The 19,105-nt window shown below is 53.2% G+C and overlaps 8 protein-coding genes across 8 annotated transcripts in view; 6 read left to right on the forward strand and 2 right to left on the reverse strand. All coding sequences in view use genetic code 12, as the record gives it.

The window, feature by feature from the left end:
• Positions 1-188: 188 nt before the first annotated feature.
• END3 (End3p) lies at positions 189-1,145 on the forward strand (the record flags this gene model as incomplete). The annotated part of the gene is made up of 1 exon (XM_034158978.1): positions 189-1,145. The coding sequence occupies one exon, from the start codon at positions 189-191 to the stop codon at positions 1,143-1,145; it is 957 nt and encodes a 318-aa protein (XP_034014367.1).
• Positions 1,146-1,233: 88 nt separating this feature from the next.
• ALI1 (Ali1p) lies at positions 1,234-2,070 on the reverse strand (the record flags this gene model as incomplete). The annotated part of the gene is made up of 1 exon (XM_034158979.1): positions 1,234-2,070. One exon carries the CDS (start codon positions 2,068-2,070, stop codon positions 1,234-1,236), a length of 837 nt encoding a protein of 278 aa, XP_034014368.1.
• A 730-nt stretch (positions 2,071-2,800) lies between these two features.
• On the forward strand, positions 2,801-4,372 carry DIURU_000702 (uncharacterized protein; the record flags this gene model as incomplete). Its single annotated transcript, XM_034158980.1, has 1 exon — positions 2,801-4,372. The coding sequence occupies one exon, from the start codon at positions 2,801-2,803 to the stop codon at positions 4,370-4,372; it is 1,572 nt and encodes a 523-aa protein (XP_034014369.1).
• An 84-nt stretch (positions 4,373-4,456) lies between these two features.
• Positions 4,457-6,748, reverse strand: SCT1 (bifunctional glycerol-3-phosphate/glycerone-phosphate O-acyltransferase; the record flags this gene model as incomplete). Its single annotated transcript, XM_034158981.1, has 1 exon — positions 4,457-6,748. One exon carries the CDS (start codon positions 6,746-6,748, stop codon positions 4,457-4,459), a length of 2,292 nt encoding a protein of 763 aa, XP_034014370.1.
• A 1,533-nt stretch (positions 6,749-8,281) lies between these two features.
• Positions 8,282-10,951, forward strand: FOX2 (bifunctional hydroxyacyl-CoA dehydrogenase/enoyl-CoA hydratase; the record flags this gene model as incomplete). The annotated part of the gene is made up of 1 exon (XM_034158982.1): positions 8,282-10,951. One exon carries the CDS (start codon positions 8,282-8,284, stop codon positions 10,949-10,951), a length of 2,670 nt encoding a protein of 889 aa, XP_034014371.1.
• Positions 10,952-11,415: 464 nt separating this feature from the next.
• DIURU_000705 (uncharacterized protein) lies at positions 11,416-12,618 on the forward strand (the record flags this gene model as incomplete). Its single annotated transcript, XM_034158983.1, has 1 exon — positions 11,416-12,618. The coding sequence occupies one exon, from the start codon at positions 11,416-11,418 to the stop codon at positions 12,616-12,618; it is 1,203 nt and encodes a 400-aa protein (XP_034014372.1).
• Positions 12,619-14,109: 1,491 nt separating this feature from the next.
• DIURU_000706 (sphinganine kinase) lies at positions 14,110-15,600 on the forward strand (the record flags this gene model as incomplete). The annotated part of the gene is made up of 1 exon (XM_034158984.1): positions 14,110-15,600. The coding sequence occupies one exon, from the start codon at positions 14,110-14,112 to the stop codon at positions 15,598-15,600; it is 1,491 nt and encodes a 496-aa protein (XP_034014373.1).
• Positions 15,601-18,426: 2,826 nt separating this feature from the next.
• DIURU_000707 (uncharacterized protein) overlaps positions 18,427-19,105 on the forward strand; it is a gene marked incomplete at both ends in the record, with an annotated part of 1,235 nt that continues 556 nt past the window's right edge. The window contains one exon of the mRNA XM_034158985.1: positions 18,427-18,778. Within this exon, the coding sequence (XP_034014374.1) occupies positions 18,427-18,778 (352 nt within the window). The remainder of the gene's footprint in view (positions 18,779-19,105) is intronic.

Here is a 19,105-nt window from a genome sequence, read left to right on the forward strand (position 1 = left end):
AGTGGGAAATCAAAAAGTACTGGGAGATCTTCTCCGGGCTCGGCCCCGTCGACAACAAGTTGACGGGCGACCGCGTCCAGCCGGTGCTTAAAAACCTGCGGCTCCCTGACGCCCAGCTCGCCCAGATCTGGGAGCTCCTGGACATCGACGACGACGGCAAGCTTGACTTCGAGGAGTTCTGCATCACCATGCGGCTCATATTCGACCTCGTCAACGGCAACGCCCAGCAGGTACCGACGCAATTACCCGACTGGTTGATCCCGGCGTCGAAAATCCACTTAATCCAGGCCAAGCAGGCGTTAAGCGGCAACGTCACCGACATATACAATGTGCTGGGGACTCTGGACGACGACGACGACCGGTTGCTGGACGATTTCGACTGGTATATTTCTCCTACTGATCGCTCCACTTACGAAGCGATATATAACCGCAACAGCGACAAGTTGGGCCGCGTGCGGTTTGAGCTGTTGCAACCGTTGTACGACGGGTTGTCGAAAGTCCCCTCTCTGGACATTTCCAGCGCGTGGAACTTAGTCAACCCTAAACTGTTTGAGACCATCGATAAGGACCAAGTGCTCGTGTTTTTGCACATTTTGAACCAGCGAGAAAACGGCAAGCGGGTACCTCGCGGGGTGCCGGCGTCGCTTCGAGCTACCTTCTCCAAAGAGGCTCCCAACTACGACCTCGACGCCCAGCAAACCCAGCTGCTGATGCCCGCTCAGCGACTGGGGGGGAAGAAACTGTTTGGCCACGACTACTTGAGCAAGATCGGCCAGAGTCTGTCTATCGCCGAGAAAGGTACCGATTTCAGTGTAACTGAAGGTACTGACTGGGAAGAAGCCCGGTTAAAGCGTCAACTCCAGGATCTTGAAAACTTACTCGAAAAAGCTCAACAACAAAAGATGGGCGGGTCTGGTGACGACGGCTCCGACTACGGCGTGGTCAAGCACGAGTTCGAGCAATTGCTCAAGTACAAACAAAACGAGCTTCGCAAAGCCCGCGCCAGCGGCTCACGAAACGATCTCGGCCTGGTAGTGACGGACATCGAGTTGATCGAGAGCCAGGTGGCTCTGTTAGAGGGCTACTTGTCGCAGAAGCAACAGGAATTGGCGGCGATCCAGCAGGAGATCGCGGCTTTAAAGTAATGACGATGATAAAAAAAAAAAGAATATGTGATCCTAATGCGTAGTTTTATTGAACGATGGTTTATATAATGGAGTAAGGCGGAAGCGCTTACTTCTTAGCGGCTTCGTCTTCCTTGGGTTCGGGTTCGGGAGTGGGCAACTTCATCGACTCAGGAGTGAAGTCCTTACCTTCACCAACTTGTTCCCACACCGACGCCCCAACGGTGAAGTTTCTCCAGGCCTGGGTCAACTCGAGGGGTTCGTAGACGACTCTCTTCTTTTCTTCGTCGTATCTGACTTCGGTGTAACCAGTAGTGGGGAAATCCTTTCTCAAGGGGTGACCTTCGAACCCGTAGTCGGTCATGATTCTTCTCAAGTCGGGGTGGTTTTCAAAGAAAACCCCGAACAAGTCGTAAGTCTCTCTTTCGAACCAGTTGGCCCCTTGGAACAACGGCACCACCGAGGGCACCGACGACGTCTCCGAGGCGTAGGTTTTGACTCTGATTCTCGAGTTGTGTCTCACCAGCAACATGTTGTAGACAACGTCGAACCGGTTGGTTCTCGAAGGGTAGTCGGCGGCAGTGACGTCGACGACAGACTTGAACTGGGCCGAGGTGTGGTGCTTCAAAAACAGCATCACGGGGAGCACCGCCGACGGGGCGATGTAGATGGTGAGCTCGTCCTTCCACACCGAGAACTGCTGGATGTACTTGGGCAAGCACGCCATGATGTACTTGCCGTACTTGTGCAATTCCTCGATGGTGTCCTTGTACTTTTCGGCGGGGTTGACGATGGGCACCTCAATTTCCTTTTGGAACTTGGGGCGGGGCAACGTCCGCGGGTCGACGAGGTCGTCCTCAGGCGAATGGGAATACATCCGGGCCTGGCGGGCCACGACACGGGCCGTGGGGCGAACGGCAGCTCTCCGAAGGGCACAGCGGTACATGGGTGGGTGGATGAAAAATTGGTGGCCGGTTATTGGTTGTGCGAAAGTGCGACTGGGAGCACCACCAGCGACGAGAAGTGTGGGAAGATTGAGGGGTAGCAGAGGACAATGGAGGTGGTAGATTTCGTGATTTGACTCAATTATAGCCCTTTCAAGTGACTGAGGCTTCTAATTTGTAGGTTTTGGGTTTTCTGGCTTGTTGACTAGTTGGGCTGTTGTGAGCGCGTCGGCCGTAACAACAATGACTATGGAGGCATTTGATGTATATGCTTCAGAATACTTACGTCTACAATTTGGAGTGTTTAAAGTTCTCTTAATGATGTTTCTCAAATTTCTCCCCATTCTTACGTATTATGTTTGTACTACACGTGGATAGACAGTCGATAGACAACATACTATGATCAGGTTTTACGCAAACTATTTCTTAACTTGGTAACATGCCATTGTAACCATGGGATACCCAACACAATCTTGAATGTTTTGGCTTAATCAGCTGAAGGCTTTTTGGAATTGATCTACGCTCTACTCATTTGCATGAAGGCTCGACCTGTGTACAACCACGACTGTATCTCCAGAAATCATTGCAAATAGAAAGCTTTTGTTTCATGTTTTATTTTGATAAAAATCACATCAAATTAAGTTTTTTCCAGCTTGTGTTTATCTTCGCAGCCGTACACTGTCTTGGGGCATCTTACAGCGGTATCGCCCACACCACCACGCGCATGGTGTTATGGCGAGATTCCGAACGTTCAGCGAACTACAACCACTAGAGGACGGACAGGACAAGGGCGACGAGTTTGATGTGTATGCGTTCGTGCTTCTGTTGCTGGTGAGTGAAGGCAAATCAAACTACCAGCGATTCTTTCTTACGTGCACTGATTTCACCGATTGTGACGACGGCATCGTCAACCAGCATCTCCTCAGAAACGATGAAGACTGGTTGTTAAACCAAGAGTCCCACGGTTCCGTTTCTCGCCACCAAGTTGTGGAAATGAAGGTGTGGTGGTTCCGCAATGCTGTCAAGTATCTTGTCGAACGCTCTCGAAATTTAATGGGGGCTTTAGATCCCACACGAAGCCACCTGGTACGAGAAGCAGAATATCTCCAAGAGTGTCTTAGATTGGGTCCAAACGGCATCGACAAATGGAATAGAGGCAACCCCCGCCACTTACGAATGAGCAACAATTTCGACAAAAATTTCTGCGTTATCAAAACAACCGCTCGTCTCGAACGTGACAGCAAAGACGGACGATCCAAAGTCGTTGCTCAGAAGGCGTTACTTGTCAATTATGAGAGAGAGCTTAAGGAACATCCTACCGAAATCGAAGCGTTTATGGCCCGTCTACGTGAGAAACTTCCCCCCGGACTCTGGCAAGAGCCACGAGCATTGCAGATACCACTGGCTCTCCGACCCTCAGTGGAACAAATAAGACAACGTCAAAAAGAGCTAGAGGCCATAATAGCACTGCATCAAGCCCAGCGAGAACTGGCACTGCATCAAAACAATCATAACCCCACCAGCAATGGTAACCAAACGAGTGACTATTCTAATATGAACCTTTCATCATCATTTGAAGAAGACTCCGACCTGGATGATGAAGACAACAATGATCAAAACGTTGACCCTAACCATGCTGCCTTCAGCCGCATTCATGCCGCCAAAACAATACTGCAGTCGGAGCTGGTAGTGGCCACTCCCTTTAATTTAGCCACTCTCCAGAATGCCACGATGCTAGCCGAATACGAGGAGGTGGTTCGAGGCGGCCCTGTTGCAGACGACATTGACTTTGATGAAGATATGAACCTTTCATCAGATGACGACTCTCCTCAAGAGAACCACCGCAATTCAGGAACATTTAAACCCAACGATACCCAGATTGTGTTCGAATCGAACCCGGTGAAGGTCGATTCAATCAGCAAACTTGACCCCCTTGTTATGGGTCGTCTGTACACATTCCCCTGTGAACTCTTAGGGTATGTCAACGACGTTGAGCTCCTGTTACGACCTCGCTACACCTCCACTGACGATATTGAGATCCACGACATTCAGCTCTGGTTAGTTGACCCTGGCTTCACCACCGAAGGACGCATCATCCCCAAAGATCGGATATTGAAGGCTACGTTGGTTCGCGAAATGGCGGTCAAATTCTATGGCTTGGACACTCCCGAGGAGTTAGCATCACACGGCCGAGAGATCGACGACCAGATCAAGCAGAACTGGCAACCCGGCGTGGTGGGGCAGTGTACTGTCAAACGCACCGAGATCGACGGGATCCCCATCTGGCTCTTTGTCAGTCACTAATTGCATATGAGTTTTGAACTCAGACCTAATTTTCTAATAGAGTGATTATGATTAATACGAATGCTTATGACTATTTATACGAGTTTAATTGTTGTTGGCGGCCTTGTCACGGTCCTCCTTCATCTTCTGAACAATGCGACCGCTCAATGATTGTGTAGGGGCAAAGTTGATTTCGACCCCCAGATTGTCTCGCAGAAGAAGCGGGCGCGACTTGTCGTGCTGGTTGTGATGATCGGCCATCAGGATCATCGAGTTCCAGTTCAGTTGCGCTTGGAGTTGCAACTGCAGGTTCTTAGCGTTCTTGTGTAACGGGTAGTCGCTGAACATGGGGATGTTGGTGAGCGAGTTGTCAGAGTTCAACAACGAGATACCGTCGGAGTCTGACGCCGAGCGAGAGAGAGCCCCCAGCCCCGTGCGCCGGTGTTGACGTTTGAATTGACGACGCTGTTTAAGCTCAGTAGTTTTACGCTCTTCTTCTTCATCAGAGTCCGCGGCGTAAACTGGTTTCTTAACGTCCATTCCAAGCTTAGATCCCATCTCCACGAGGTTAAAGTCATTGGGGAAAAGTTGAGGCCCAAGTGTGTTAACCAGCTCGGTGATCTCTTCAGCAAGTTCTTGACGCAATTGCTTAATCTCTTGAACCGACAGCCCGTCGGTGAGCGAAAGCACAAGTGGCCGAATCAGCTTAAAGAGATCCATACCCTGTTCGCCAGTGACCAACGCCGAGTAAGTGACGATGACACCACATAAGTACAATACCACCCACACCCAGAACAAGGTGTGATTCAGCCAGATGCCGGCACGCTTACAGTACCAGGTACCCAAAGTAGCCCAAAACGAGTAGACGATGGGGGCAAAACCCATCAGGATCAAAATCTTCCACGTCGCCACCACGTCGTTGGCCCGGACTTTAACCGTCAGCGATTTAAGAGCCTCGACGGCTTTTTGCTTGGAGATCTTCTTCGCCAAGAGGAACACTGGAGAGAACAATACCGCCCCCGGCAACGCCAACACGAAGAAGAAGGCGATCTTGATGAGTCTGACAATCAACTCAGACACAAGACGAAGCTTGTGCAGCTCGTCGCAGGCTTCAACGTAGTGATCGGCCAACAGCAATTGCTTGAGCTTTTGATTATACACCTTAACCTTCTCCTTGATCAGCTGAACTTGAGGGTCATCCTTAAACGTTTCATAGCCAAGCACAAGTCTCCGGTTCATTTCCACCACTAACGGGAGGGGTAACGATTGGGCCAAGTTGCCAGCGTACAACCGACGGGCCGCCTGGATAAGCATGAGGGTGTCGTAGTCTTCACAAGTAACGGTAACCGCCTTGAGACCAGCTTCAATTACGTCCAAAAGCTCCTTCACTGCTTCCTTATTAGTCAGAGGGTTGGAGTATTTGCGCACAAGTTCTTCGTCAATCTCGATCGGGTGGCCAAACTCAATCACCGCCCGCAGCCGGAACTTGTGGGCGTGGAAGTAGTTCATGCCACATGGGACAATACGCACTTTACACTTGGGGTCGTGGTCCATAGCGCCGAGGGCCATGATCGCCACCCCTGCCTTAAGCGGTAAAAGCGAGGTGCGATCATGAGAGCCACCTTCAGGGAAGATACCAATGCAGTGGCCGTGGTTTAAGTGTTCGAAAACAGTGTGGTACACTTGCTTTTGGTCGACTTTATCAGCGGCTTTAAACAGCGAGCCTTGACGCAACAATGTTTCCACTTTCGTCAGGCGTTTAAACTCCTTACGGATCTTCAATTCGGTGTCGGAGACGATCTCCGCCACTTCACACGCCCCTAAAGACTGAGGAAGGGCCACAAGCCCCTTTACCATACACTCCTGGGTAAACTTAGTCCCTTTACCGCGAATGGTCAACGGATCGTCATCAAAATCCACAAAGATCTTACCCGTAGCTGGGCGCAAATTGTCCTGGGCTCTGACCACGGGGATCGACAACTGACTCCGCGAGACAAGACCAATGAATTTGCGGGAATACAGCTTAGCGGCGACGAGAAACAGGATGCGGCGCCCGGCTTCCTTCAGCACTTGTTGCATCAAGATCATCGGATCAACGAATTGGTTGGCGTGAGGGGCAGCGACGAAGATCACCGGCCCCAGTCTCGGGAGCCTAAACGCTCCCCGGGGCCTGATCTCTCTAAAGAAACAGTCAAACACGATCTGGAACGCGCCCATGATCAAGTCGTAGATCCAGAGCCGCCACCATGGCGGTTCCTGGTACTCAATTTGCGGCGATGATCGTGGGGCCGAAGCAGTGGACACGGAGGTATCGGCGGTTTTAGCAGCGGTGGCGGGCTTTGCCGCCTCGACGCTAGCCTCTTCCAGCGCCCCCACGAGCGATTGTCTGCGTGTCATTGACCGGTGGGACGATGGCAAATGACGGGACGGAACTGGATTACCGCGGGGTCAAAAGTTTAGGTCTAGGTTTGAAAGGGTTGAGAGTAAAACAGGGGCGGTCTCGCATGGTCAGGGGTCACGTGACGCGAAAACGAGCTAGAATCTTCGATGGCGACGAGCGTCCCCCGAAAGAGTGAGGGTTCGAAGGTAGGGTCCACAGGAAATATTGCGGACTTTAAAACGAATTTGTAGTCACGGATAGGGGCGTTAATGACGTCACGGTGGTAGTGTACATGTGTGGGGTGGTGGGGAAACGGGGGTGTGAGAGAAGTGGGGTATTCCCCCCCTTTTCGAATAAAACCGATGGCCGACTTGCGTCGGGGTTATTTCCTGGGGAAATTTCGCGGTTGCCGGCGGCTAACAGTGAGCCATTATTGATCGCGATGATGGGACAAATGATCCACGCAAGATTAGAGTCACGGTGACCCCACGCTCATCAACTGTGGCGTTAGGCGACAATTTCAATATCAAGGAATAAGAATGACTTTCGTAAAGGTTAACCGTTATCACTGGTAGCCATAATCAGTCACCCCTTAGGACTTTCGCGGCACGGGTGTATCCGGCAATTCAACCATCGATGGCAGAATAACAATTGAAAGACCACGGAACTAGGTACCGTCACGACGTGTGGGTGTTGGGGTCACTCACTGATTGTGCTACGGCACGTCACCGGCGCTATATACCGCGCCGCTATCCACCGCCCCCCACACTTTTGTGTCAACAGTGCTGCCACCACTTATTATCCCCACACATGTGATTTCTCCGAGGATGGCAAGAGCTCCTCCAGTAGCCGGGGGAGCGACATGCTTTCGGTAGGCGCACGACTTACGGTTACCCTTTTACCTTTTGAAAATTGAACGACAGTGCGAAAAAAAAGGCCGCTAGCTGGGTCTTTGTCGGAGCCGCGGTCCGAAATGTGGGGGGTGTGGGTTTGCCGTCGGCTTAGCGGGTGGGAAGCCTACGGCCCGAGCTATTAGTCGTGGTGGGTAGTGATTTCGGAACCACCGTCCTACACCCACCACTAAGTAATAGTGACTTTTTGGTATCAATGGTAGTAGTCGTACGTATGTAGATCATGTGGAGTTTCATCGGCTCGTAGTTCGTGGCACGTCCCATCCCTTTGGACAAGCCGAAATTTATGGGAGCATGTGGTTTGTCGCGGTGACCATTAGTGATGATCAGTCCCTCGCAACTACCAGTTAGGCCATTCAATTAGCCATACTACGACATTAAACAATAATTGGATAGTCTACCAGACATGGTAAACGTAATACAGTCGCCTTTTTCGGGTGCTGGTGTCGGCATTGGCGTCGTTGTTGTCGGGGACTACTCCTATCACAGGCTTGACCGAGGTTAGTTCCCCGGATCACTGTGTGCACTCCGCGCGCCCCCCGCACAAGGGCAAGCCAAGGAGAGGGACGGGCTATAAAAACGTCACCCACCCCCCCACGTTTATCTCTTCCAATTGACCAGGAACACCCATTGACCAAAATGGCAATTACCTTCAATGACAAAGTGGTCATCATCACCGGTGCCGGTGGTGGCCTCGGCAAGCAGTACGCCCTCGAGTTCGCCAAGCGGGGGGCGAAAGTCGTCGTCAACGACCTCGGCGGCTCGCTTTCGGGCCAAGGCGGCGACTCCCGTGCCGCCGATGTTGTTGTGAACGAAATTAAAGCCGCCGGTGGCCAGGCCGTCGCCGACTACAACAACGTTCTCGACGGGGACAAGATTGTTGAGACCGCCGTCAAGGCCTACGGCACCGTCCACATCGTCGTCAACAACGCCGGGATCTTGCGGGATGCGTCGTTCAAGAAGATGACCCCGGAAAACTTCAAGCTCGTGCTTGACGTCCACTTGAACGGGGCCTACAAGGTCACCCAAGCCGCCTGGCCCTACATGAGACAACAGAAGTTTGGCCGTATCGTCAACACCGCCTCGCCCGCTGGTCTCTACGGTAACTTCGGCCAAGCCAACTACTCCGCTGCCAAGCTCGGTTTGTTGGGTTTCGCCGAAACCTTGTCCAAGGAAGGTGCCAAGTACAACATTCTTGCCAACACCATTGCCCCCTTGGCCAAGCTGAGAATGACTGAACTGATCATGCCTCCCGAGATCTTGGAACAGCTCTCGCCCGAAAAAGTCGCCCCCTTGGTGTTGTACTTGTCGCTGGAGGAAAACGAGCTTGGCGGTGAGACTTTCGAAGTCGCCGCTGGTTTCTACGCTCAGATCAGATGGGAACGTTCCGGTGGTGCGTTGTTCTTGCCCGACGAGACCTTCACCGCCGAAGCCGTCGCCTCGAGAATCGAAGACATCACCGACTTTGACTCCGACGACGAGCGCCCCGAGTTCTTGAAAACTCAACACCCCAAGATGCTCAACGACTACACCACCTTGGTGGAAAACGCCCACAAGCAAGCTCCCTTCGACAACTCGAAGGTTGACCCCATCTCGTTGAAGGACAAGGTGGTGCTTATCACCGGGGCCGGTGCCGGTTTGGGTAAGGAGTACGCCAAGTACATTGCCAAGTACGGTGCCAAGGTCGTCGTCAACGACTTCAAGGACGCTTCCGAGACCGTCAAGGAAATCATCGCTGCTGGCGGTGAAGCCCACGCCGACCAACACGACGTGGCCAAGGACGCCCAGGCGATCATCGACAACGTCATTGGCAAGTACGGCCGCATCGACGTGTTGATCAACAACGCCGGGATCTTGAGAGACAAGTCGTTCGCCAAGATGACCGACGCCGAGTGGTACTCGGTGCAACAGGTGCACTTGATCGGTACCTTCGCCCTCTGTAAGTTGGCGTGGCCCCACATGGCTGCCCAGAACTTTGGTCGGATCATCAACATCACCTCGACCTCGGGTATCTACGGTAACTTCGGCCAGACTAACTACGCCTCGGCCAAGGCCGCCATCTTGGGGTTGTCGAAGACTCTTGCCATCGAAGGGCAAAAGAACAACATCAAGGTGAACATCGTCGCCCCCCACGCCGAAACCGCCATGACGTTGACCATCTTCCGTGAAGAAGACAAGAACTTGTACCCGCCTCAATTGGTGGCTCCTTTGCTTGTCTACTTGTCGCTGGACGAAGTCGAGTTGACCGGTGCTTTGTTCGAAGCCGGTGGTGGCTGGATCGGTTACACCAGATGGCAACGGGCCAAGGGTGCCGTGTCCAAGGCCGAACACATTGGCCCCGAGTTCATCGCCGACCACATCGACGACATCACCAACTTCGACGAGGACACCATCAACCCTGGCTCCACCACCGAGTCGCTGATGGCGATCTTGGACGCTGTTGCCAACGCCGAGGACGAAGCCGAAGACGAAGACGACTCCGAACCCTGGCACTACACCGACCGCGACTGTATCTTGTACAACATCTCGGTCGGCGCCAAGGTCAACGAGCTCAAGTACGTCTACGAAAACGACCCCGACTTCCAAGTGGTGCCTTCGTTCGGGATGATGCCTACCTTCAACTGCGGTGGCTCGTCGCAATACTCGTTCGCCGACCACTTGGAAGGCTTCAACCCCATGTTCTTGTTGCACGGTGAACAGTACATCCGCGTCCACAAGTGGCCCATTCCCACCGAAGCCACCATCAAGTCGACCTTCAAGCCCATTGCCATTACCCCTAAGGGCAGCAACGTCGTCGTGGTGCAAGGCTCCGAGCAAAAGGACGAAAACGGCGAAGTGGTGTTCTCCAACGAGTCCACTTTCTTCATCAGAAACTGCAAGGGTGAACAGAAGCTGTTCGCTGACCGCAGATCGTTCGCTGCTCAACAATTCGAAGCTCCCTCGTCGGCCCCCGACTACGAAGCCACCTACAAGTTGGACGAGTCGCAAGCGGCGTTGTACCGTTTGAACGGTGACCGCAACCCCTTGCACATCGACCCCGACTTCGCCAAGGGCGCCAAGTTCGACAAGCCCATCTTGCACGGCATGTGCACCTACGGTGTGTCGGCTAAGTTGTTGTTGGACAAGTTCGGCGGCTTCAACGAAATCAAGGCCAGATTCACCGGTGTCGTCTACCCCGGTGAAACTTTGAAGGTGAAGGCGTGGAAGAAGGGCGACACCGTCATTTTCCAGACCTTGGTCGTGGAAAGAAACATCGTCGCCATCAACAACGCCGCCATCAAGTTGCTTGGCGACAAGGCCAACTTGTAAGCAAAGTAGCTAGCTGCTTTAGCTGTATAGGAAATGATTGTTACGTTTAGTGTGAAAAACTGTAGGCAAAGCTGTCCAGCAAATTACCTCTACAATTGTCTTCGAACTTTTGTCCCGCGTTTTCGGAGACCTCGGGTGATGGCGGGTTCCCCACATTCGCCCCTCGACTTGTCATTTTACACGTGCAAAACCGTTCTCGGCAAGCGAAACCCTCGTGCCGCAAACGGCTGCAGACCCCCCTATACGACACGTCACACTGGATCGATAATATAACTCAAAGATAAATACCGTCATGGTCGTTACACTAGTCTTCTTGTATTGCCTGATTTTGTTATCCCCCAAGTATTCGGGGGTGATAACACCATTTAAGGTACGCACACGACTTCACGTGCTTCCCCACTCGTGGAGCACATGAAGGCAATTTAGCCGGTACCCATCGTCCCTACTCTACCAATTGGCCCTTCATGTACGATATCGTGGAGGCGCCGTTCGTCCCCACCACAGCAGAGATTCTCACCGAGCTGTCGAATGCCAACTTGCTCACGGAGAACCCAATCTTGGCCCTGGCGCTCTCGATGATTTTCCCCTATATCATCTTGATCGACAACTTCTTGGAATTGTGCACCTGGAGCAACGAGGACCCCTTCGACAATTTGTTGGTGGTGCTTGTTTACGGTTTGGTTGTCCGCTACTGGCTGGTGGTGACCAACGTGTTGTTGCCGTTCCTCTTTGCTCTCACTTTCTCCAGTGTGGTGTGGCGGGCTAACTCCGTGATTGCTGACCTGAGGTTCAACGAGAAACCTACTATAGATGAAGTGATCAATACGCTTAGCAATATCACGGGGCGGGTCGAGGTGTTGTTGCGCCCTATCCGCCATTTCCCCATGGGCCCTCGCCAACTAACGCGCCTATTATTAGGGGCATTGGCCATTCTGCCGGTCCACTGGCTTTTGCTTAACACTGTTATATCGGTGAAACGCTACGTGTGGCTTTTGGGTACGTTTGCGTTAACGTACCACCTGCCGTGGCTGTACTCGATTCGACGCCTTATTTGGCGTCTGGTGTACGTGAGAGTGATTGCCTTTTACGTTACCGGGATCAGTGTTACCATTGACAAAAAGCACCAGCAACGGGAGTTGTCCCGAAGTCGCAATGCCACTACCATTTCTACCCCTGTTGGTAGTGACATGGAAGATGTCGACCCTTCGCACATCCCCGTGCTTTCAGACTTTAAGATCATCCGCAAGATTATCAGCTCTCCCGTCCAGCTTAAACAGATCGTCGAGTTTGCCATCTTAGAGAACGAGCGGCGGTGGTTTGGCCTTGGGTGGTCGCACTTCATGATGCCCGGCGACCGTCCCAACTACTGCTACGATGTCAGTTTCAAGCCGGCGCCTCCCGTGGACGAAGATACCAACGATAACTTCCCGTTCCCCGTGTTTGAGAACGACTTGTACCTGTACCACTGGAACTGGGTCGCCCCCGAGTGGACGCTCGACGAGGACTATAACAAGGGCAAAGACAAAGACGGCTGGGTGTACCACGACTCCAACTGGGAGAACGATACCTATGTCGATGGCTTCGGCACCTATACCCGCAGCCGCAAGTGGACTCGCCGGGCCGAGCTCCTCATCGATAAACAGGACGTGGTGTTGGACGGTAAGTAGTGTGCATACATAGACATCCTAATACTACAAAAGCTAGACACTGTGTACGATCTAATCACTTGAGAGTTTACGTGAGTCCTCCAATTTTGAGTGCTTGTAGATATGTTAGAAATAGATGCGATTAACACTCGAGGAGATTGAGAGTGCTGCGAGTGAAATAGGACACAGCCTTGAGGTTGATTCAATTCTATTTTGGGTCACTTGTTACCTCCAGTCACTGCCCCGTTGTCTAGGTTTATTTTTTGTTTTACTTACTCGTTGGAGAATAACACCCGTTAGTAGAGTAGTATCAGCAGTGGACCAGCCTGCTTCGAGGAAAAAAAAAAGAGATGCTACAGGTGACGTACGATGAGTGCATCATGCCAGAGTACTCAATTAAACTAACACCACGCACAGCACACTCGACCTTATTCACTAATCGCCAGGGTACACCGAGGCTAAGCCATTTGGTATTTACCAAACACAAGCAGACAGCATCTGATCGATCACGCCGCCTCCACTAATGGCGACGACGAGACCCTGGGTCGCTGCCGGTTCGCGTGCGGCGATAAGCACTCTCCCAAAACGTCGTGGCGTGTGTCCCACAGATATTTTAGGCCACGTACACGCTAACCAAATGACAGACAAAAATCGACAACAGTCTGCCTTTGAAGGGGGCTGGCGTAGCGACGTGTAGGCGGGCGGGGCGAGACGCGGTGTCGCTCGGGCCGAGCCGAGAGTGACGGGATCCGGCTAGCCGGCAAGCGGGATGAGCCGCAGTCAGTTGTCGTGTGTTATTGTGTTTTGATGTCGGAACGGAATCTACTGTTACACCCCCGCAGCCGTGCTGAGCCTCGTTGGCGCTGGGGCAGGTGGTAAGGAAGCGCCATCGGCATCGGCGCCGCGTCTGAGGGGGGCGCCGGACGCGATGGTGCCAGATCAAAAATTTCGTCGGTGTATGGGGAATAGACGGCCTAGAAAGTTCACAAATCAGGGTGGGGATTAGTCAGCACAACCCCCGCCAGCTCGGGTTTGAATTATACTCATTGTAGATAGGGTTAGTGGCGGGGCCACAAAAGCTTTTGGTCTTGGGAAACCCCGCGGCAGCGGCGCCCATCGCTGCCCGCTAAAAGGTTTGTGTCCTGTACCTTGGACTTGGACCATCGGGGCTGTGCTGATAGCGCCGCGCACCTTGCCCCATAATTACACACTGCAGAGCCCACTCCACACAGAGAGGCTGGGGCTAATGTCAAAATAAATGTAAACGGTTACACTAGTTGCCAAATCAGTCTCCACCCCTATTGCCACCTAATCTCTAGTCCTGGTCTAGGGGGTTCACTGCGCCCCCCCCTCCACCCCGTGATGCCAAGAAAAACCGTGTGGGCCTTTCAAAAAACGCTATCTACCGCTCGCGCCTGCTGGGAGACGCGTTTCAGGGCGCCCAACGCCTCGGCAGAACCGAGCCCGCACCACAGCACAAAAAGGCGTTTCCGCGGTCTGTCTCCGGCTTGGATGAACACCAGAGACGATATGGCTTCCGCGGCTCTGCTGGCGTCCCCGGGCGATTCAGAGCCCTCCGACCGACTGGGGCTCACCCTGCGCCAGCTGTCTCCCTCCGCCAGCGAGTTGAGCTCGCTGACGCTGCGGGAAAAGACCCCCAGCGTCCCCATCATGGAGATCGGCGGGCGCTTTGTCAGCGCCGGTGGCAAGGACGCCGGCAACTTGCCTCGGGCCCACTACAAGAGCAAGCTCTCGCCGCTACGCTACCGGTTGCGCAAGGTGGCACTCCCCATCGTCGAGTGGGAGGCCGACTTCATCGCCGCCATCCAGAACCGGATGCGCCACCCCTGGCTCGACTTCTACTTCGCCTGGACGGCGAACTTGGCCCTGCACACCTTCTACGTGTTGTTGTTCCCCATCCCCGTGTGGTTCGGGTCGCTGTTGGTGCTCCGAGACATGATCTATTCGGTGGGGTTCGGCATCTACTGTACGGGGTTCTTAAAGGACTGGCTCTGTTTGCCTCGTCCCAGATCGCCGCCGTTGCACCGAATCACCATGCTGAGTTATACCACCGAAGAATACGGCTTCCCCAGTTCGCACCTGGCCAACGCCACCCTGATGACGTTGATCTTCCTCTACCGCGTAATTAAGTACGGCCAGGACTGGCTGAACTTGGCGTGGTACTCGGCGATGGCGGGTTTGTTTGTCTACTACGCCTCGCTTATCGTGGGACGTGTCTACTGTGGCATGCACGGGTTTTTCGATATCCTTCTGGGTGTGTTTGTTGGGTGGCTTGTGTTTGCCTTCCGCCACTACTTCGGTGAAACCTGGGACTATTTCCTCTTTTACTACCTCCCGCTGGGCCTACTTTCAGTGGTATTGGTCACTGCCATCTGCTGTGCCCTCATCCACGTGTACCCGGAGCCCGCCGACGACTGCCCCTGTTTCGACGATGCTGTGGCCTTTGTCGGTGTGGTTATCGGTATGGACATCACCCATAATCTCACCGTGCGTACCGACTACCTTGCCCGCCTCAACCGGTTTCAGGACCCCTACCTCATGTTCTACAGCTACGAGCAGTTAGGCTTGCTCTGGTCGTTTATGCGTGTAGTTGTTGGTGTTGGTGGTGTCGCCTTGTGGAAGGCCGTCGCCAAGCCCGTGGTGTTCGCCATCCTCGTCCCCATCTACAAGTGGTTGCAGGTGTGGATCCCTCGGGCCAACTACAAGCTGGTGGCCCACTCGCGGGCGAAAAACACCCACATTCGCCGCCAGCTGGCGCTGAATATCGGCGGCGAAGAGATGGAATTCTTGCATGACGTGACGCTGCACCCGCACGATCAGGTGGGGGCGCCGTGTAAGGCTGGCGTGTTCAAGCCGCGCTACGACGTCGAGATCGTCGGCCGGCTCATCATCTACGCCGGTATCCCCATCATGGCCGTGTGGGGGTTCATCTTCACCTCCAAGTACACCGGCGTCGCGTGCATTGATTTCTCTCTTTCGTAACCCATTTTCTCCCATAGTCATTAAACAAGTGAAAACAGATTAATATTCCACCTAATACTCTACTGCTATTGCTCCGCTGACAATTGTCTGAGTTTTATTGAAGTTAAATTGTAAAGCCTCTTCTTCTCATATCAATGGCTGTCTGACTGATTTTGGGGCACTGTCGGTGGGGTAAGTGTCAGAGAATGATCCCACTCTTTCCCTGGCTGCGAGTGAAGTCCCCCTCCCCTAGGTTCGTGTAAAGACGTAAAGGTAAGATTTGATCGGAATTAAACGATGGTTTATCGGTAATAGATCTATCAGATACATCTTTTCCCTTGAAATTGTGCATGTACATCTTGTAGTCCAGTTAAAGTTCATCAAGTCGAGCAATTCCACAGTTCAGAGCATTATCGAGTTGTTGGAACTTCCCTTGGAATTACCTTTCGAATTTCCGTCGTTAAGATTTGAGTTGAACTCTAATTTCAACAGAGGTCATTCAAAATCTTATTGGCAAGTCCAATTCCTTCCGAGTAGCCTCGACAAAAAGGTCCCCAACAAAAATGCCTCTTAGAACAAATTATCGATATTATCAGACGGAGAGCCGATTAACGTTTCATCGAGCCATGAATGACTTGTGAGGGATACAGCTTTGCGATGACTAAGGCAGCATTAACAGACTTATTAAAAAATCTTGCTCCAAAGACAAGACAAAAATTATAAAAGGTTGACCATCTATTGTTCAGGGAGTCTGTATTGGTAGGAACTCTATTTTAGCATAACATTGTCCATTAAAAGGCCCAAATGTCAATTTTTTAACATTCGTACTGCAAGAACGAGACACGTCTGGGTCATGAATGCAACGACTCCAAAAGTGGGAGACACAGAGAGACCACAGAAGAATCAGATACCACCAAATTCAAGCAAAGCCCTCATAAGCTTTGGTCATTTCTGTCCACCATAGGTAATCATGAAATTCAGATTTTCGGTTTGAAAAAACCTTACTGCAATAAAAAGAGAAAAATCCCGCAGACTCACGAACTTCCCAATTCACAGCAGTAGAGATCGTCTAATGACATGTCCCCATTCAAACGGCGATCGATTAGCCAGGGATGATTATTGAGAGGTAACGGCTGACGTGCAGTAAGTACAAAAATGCTTGGTGACCCATGCCCCAGAATTGGTCCAAGGTATTTTCGTGACCCCGGTCGGCTGAATAGCTTAATTTTCACCCGAGTTGCATTTATTGGCTGTATAGTGGCGTCGCTGGACGTCGGCTGGGCTTTGACCACGGTGCAGCAAGATTTCACCTTTCCGGTTATGACCACTGAGGCGATGAAGTCATAGCCATGGCATCCCTAATTGCTCGGCGCATACCACCAATAGGAGTGTAATTCGTCTCGCTTTAGTGTGGTTGTCATCTCCAACTTTGCTGTTCTGGCAGTGGTAGTCTATCTTACTCTCAGAGTGCCTGCCGTAAAATCGGGGCTTATGTGCATGAAGAGGATTGTCGCCACGGGCGTGTGGTACAGTGTCCCCGTCACACACACGTCACCAGCCAAAGCCAAATGCCGTTTTTGGAAACATCAATAGTTTAGTTTGACATGCAACCCAAGTCCCGCAGAAAAGCTGGTGAGATGGCGGTCGTATCCCTGGCGTCGCCGCGGTATGGGAGTGTGTAATGCCGTTTCAAGGGTCATGCCATCACCCACACCTTGTAATGAGCCACCGGATCTTTGGTGGCTAGTGGTTGATCCTGGCGCAAGGTGACACTGCTGGTGGGGCGTCGTCATCGTCCTTACCGGAGTCTCTCGCGTTTGAGGCAACATTAGTCATGGCACATGATCCGCACCCACTAGAGAAGGCAATCGGGAGTGGATCCGTTGGGGGAAGCCAAACTTCTCCAAAATTTTAGCAACGGCCACCCATCACGAAAATTTTGGGTCGCTGCTGACAAACGCTGGTGTCCCACGACCACATCACAGAAACACCATGTGAATGTCGCTGTAGCGAGACGTGCGGGATATGCCGACTCTTCTCGAGGCCAGGAAAGTGCTAGACCGTCTAAGCCTGCTGCACTCGCCCCGCAACACTGTCATTTTTGTCTCAGGTGGTTCCCCCGGGGCCTGATCCCCCACGCTCTTCTCGGCATTACTGCTTTAAAAAATAAAGTTACATGTCGACGTACCATGCGCATGTAAAGTGTCGGTTGATAAAGACTGCATTCATGTTATCTCGAAGACGAACCACACCCGCGACACGACAGTCACCCGAAAAAAAAAGCAACGCTGTCGGTCACCTTCAGTGGCCGCGCCCCACATTATAAACAGGTAGTCCCGTCGATGCACTCGCCACATCTGGAGTGCTCCCCAGTTCTGTGGATTTTTCATCAGTCAATTTCTCTTCCCTTAGGCCTTTTGGGTACCCCCACGTCGTCATTGCCGCGCCGTGATCTGTTGGTGGAAAATCAGCTTTTATCCTCCTCGTCCCCCAGGCCCCCCAGTTCCGTCCCCGATTCTCCAGTTTTCCCCCGGTGCCCTGGATTCGCTCGCCCCGTCGTCGGCGCCACGATTCCAGGAAGCGTCGAATGGGGTGTCCGCCCCGGCCCCTCCCCCACGTCTCGATCCCGCCGGCTCCCCGATGAAATACTACTACCAGCAAAAGGCCACCGATGGTAGTCTGCGCGCTGCCAATGGCCCCGACCCCGGGGTCGCCAGCCCCGGTGCTGGAAATAACCCTCCGGCCAACGCCGTGGCCCCGGCGACAATGTCGCCGCCGCTGGGGCCACGCGCCCTGGCCCTGCTGGCCCTGCTGTTGAACCTGCTCTCCCACCCGTCCCACCAGGCGATGACCACCATCGACCAGCTCTATGTGGTCGTGTCACGGATCTCGGCCCAGTGCCACGACCAGAGCGAGCTCATCACCACCCTTTCCACCAAACTCGATGTACTAGTGCAACAGGTCGACTCGCTCAAGATCTTGGCCCACGAGGCGCTGCAGCTGTGCATGGCGGTCCACTCCCAGACGATCGGCCTGCCCGTGGAGCGGATGGTCGAGCACATGAGCCAGCAATTGCTCCTCTTGCAGCGCAGCGTCGACGACCTCCGCCCCGAGCGCCGGCCCCAACAATTGGCTACCACTACCAATAACTACGCCAACCTGCTGCAACACCCGCCACCACCTAAAGCGCCAGGGGCGCGTGGGTTCGGTGGGGGTGTCTACGGTGATATCGACCAGGACACCACCTCGTACTACGACTTCGACAACGTCGCCGACGGCGGGCGCCTGGGGAAAAAGCACCGCCTCGAGGACTCGCTCAACCTGCGGCTGCCCCTCACCAACAACGTGCTGCTGGCGCCCGGCGGCTACCCTGCGATGCCCGTGATCCACCACCCGACCCACTTCTCCCACCACACACCTGCCCACCCGTCCCACGTGGCGACGGCGACGACGGCGCCAACGCTGTTGGGCGACATCGCATACCCGTTCCAGATTCCCAACCACATCGCTGCCGAGGTCTACCCCT

This window comes from Diutina rugosa (genome assembly GCF_008704595.1).
Source record: "Diutina rugosa strain CBS 613 chromosome Unknown scaffold3_size541584, whole genome shotgun sequence".
NCBI classification, from domain to species: domain Eukaryota; kingdom Fungi; phylum Ascomycota; class Pichiomycetes; order Serinales; family Debaryomycetaceae; genus Diutina; species Diutina rugosa.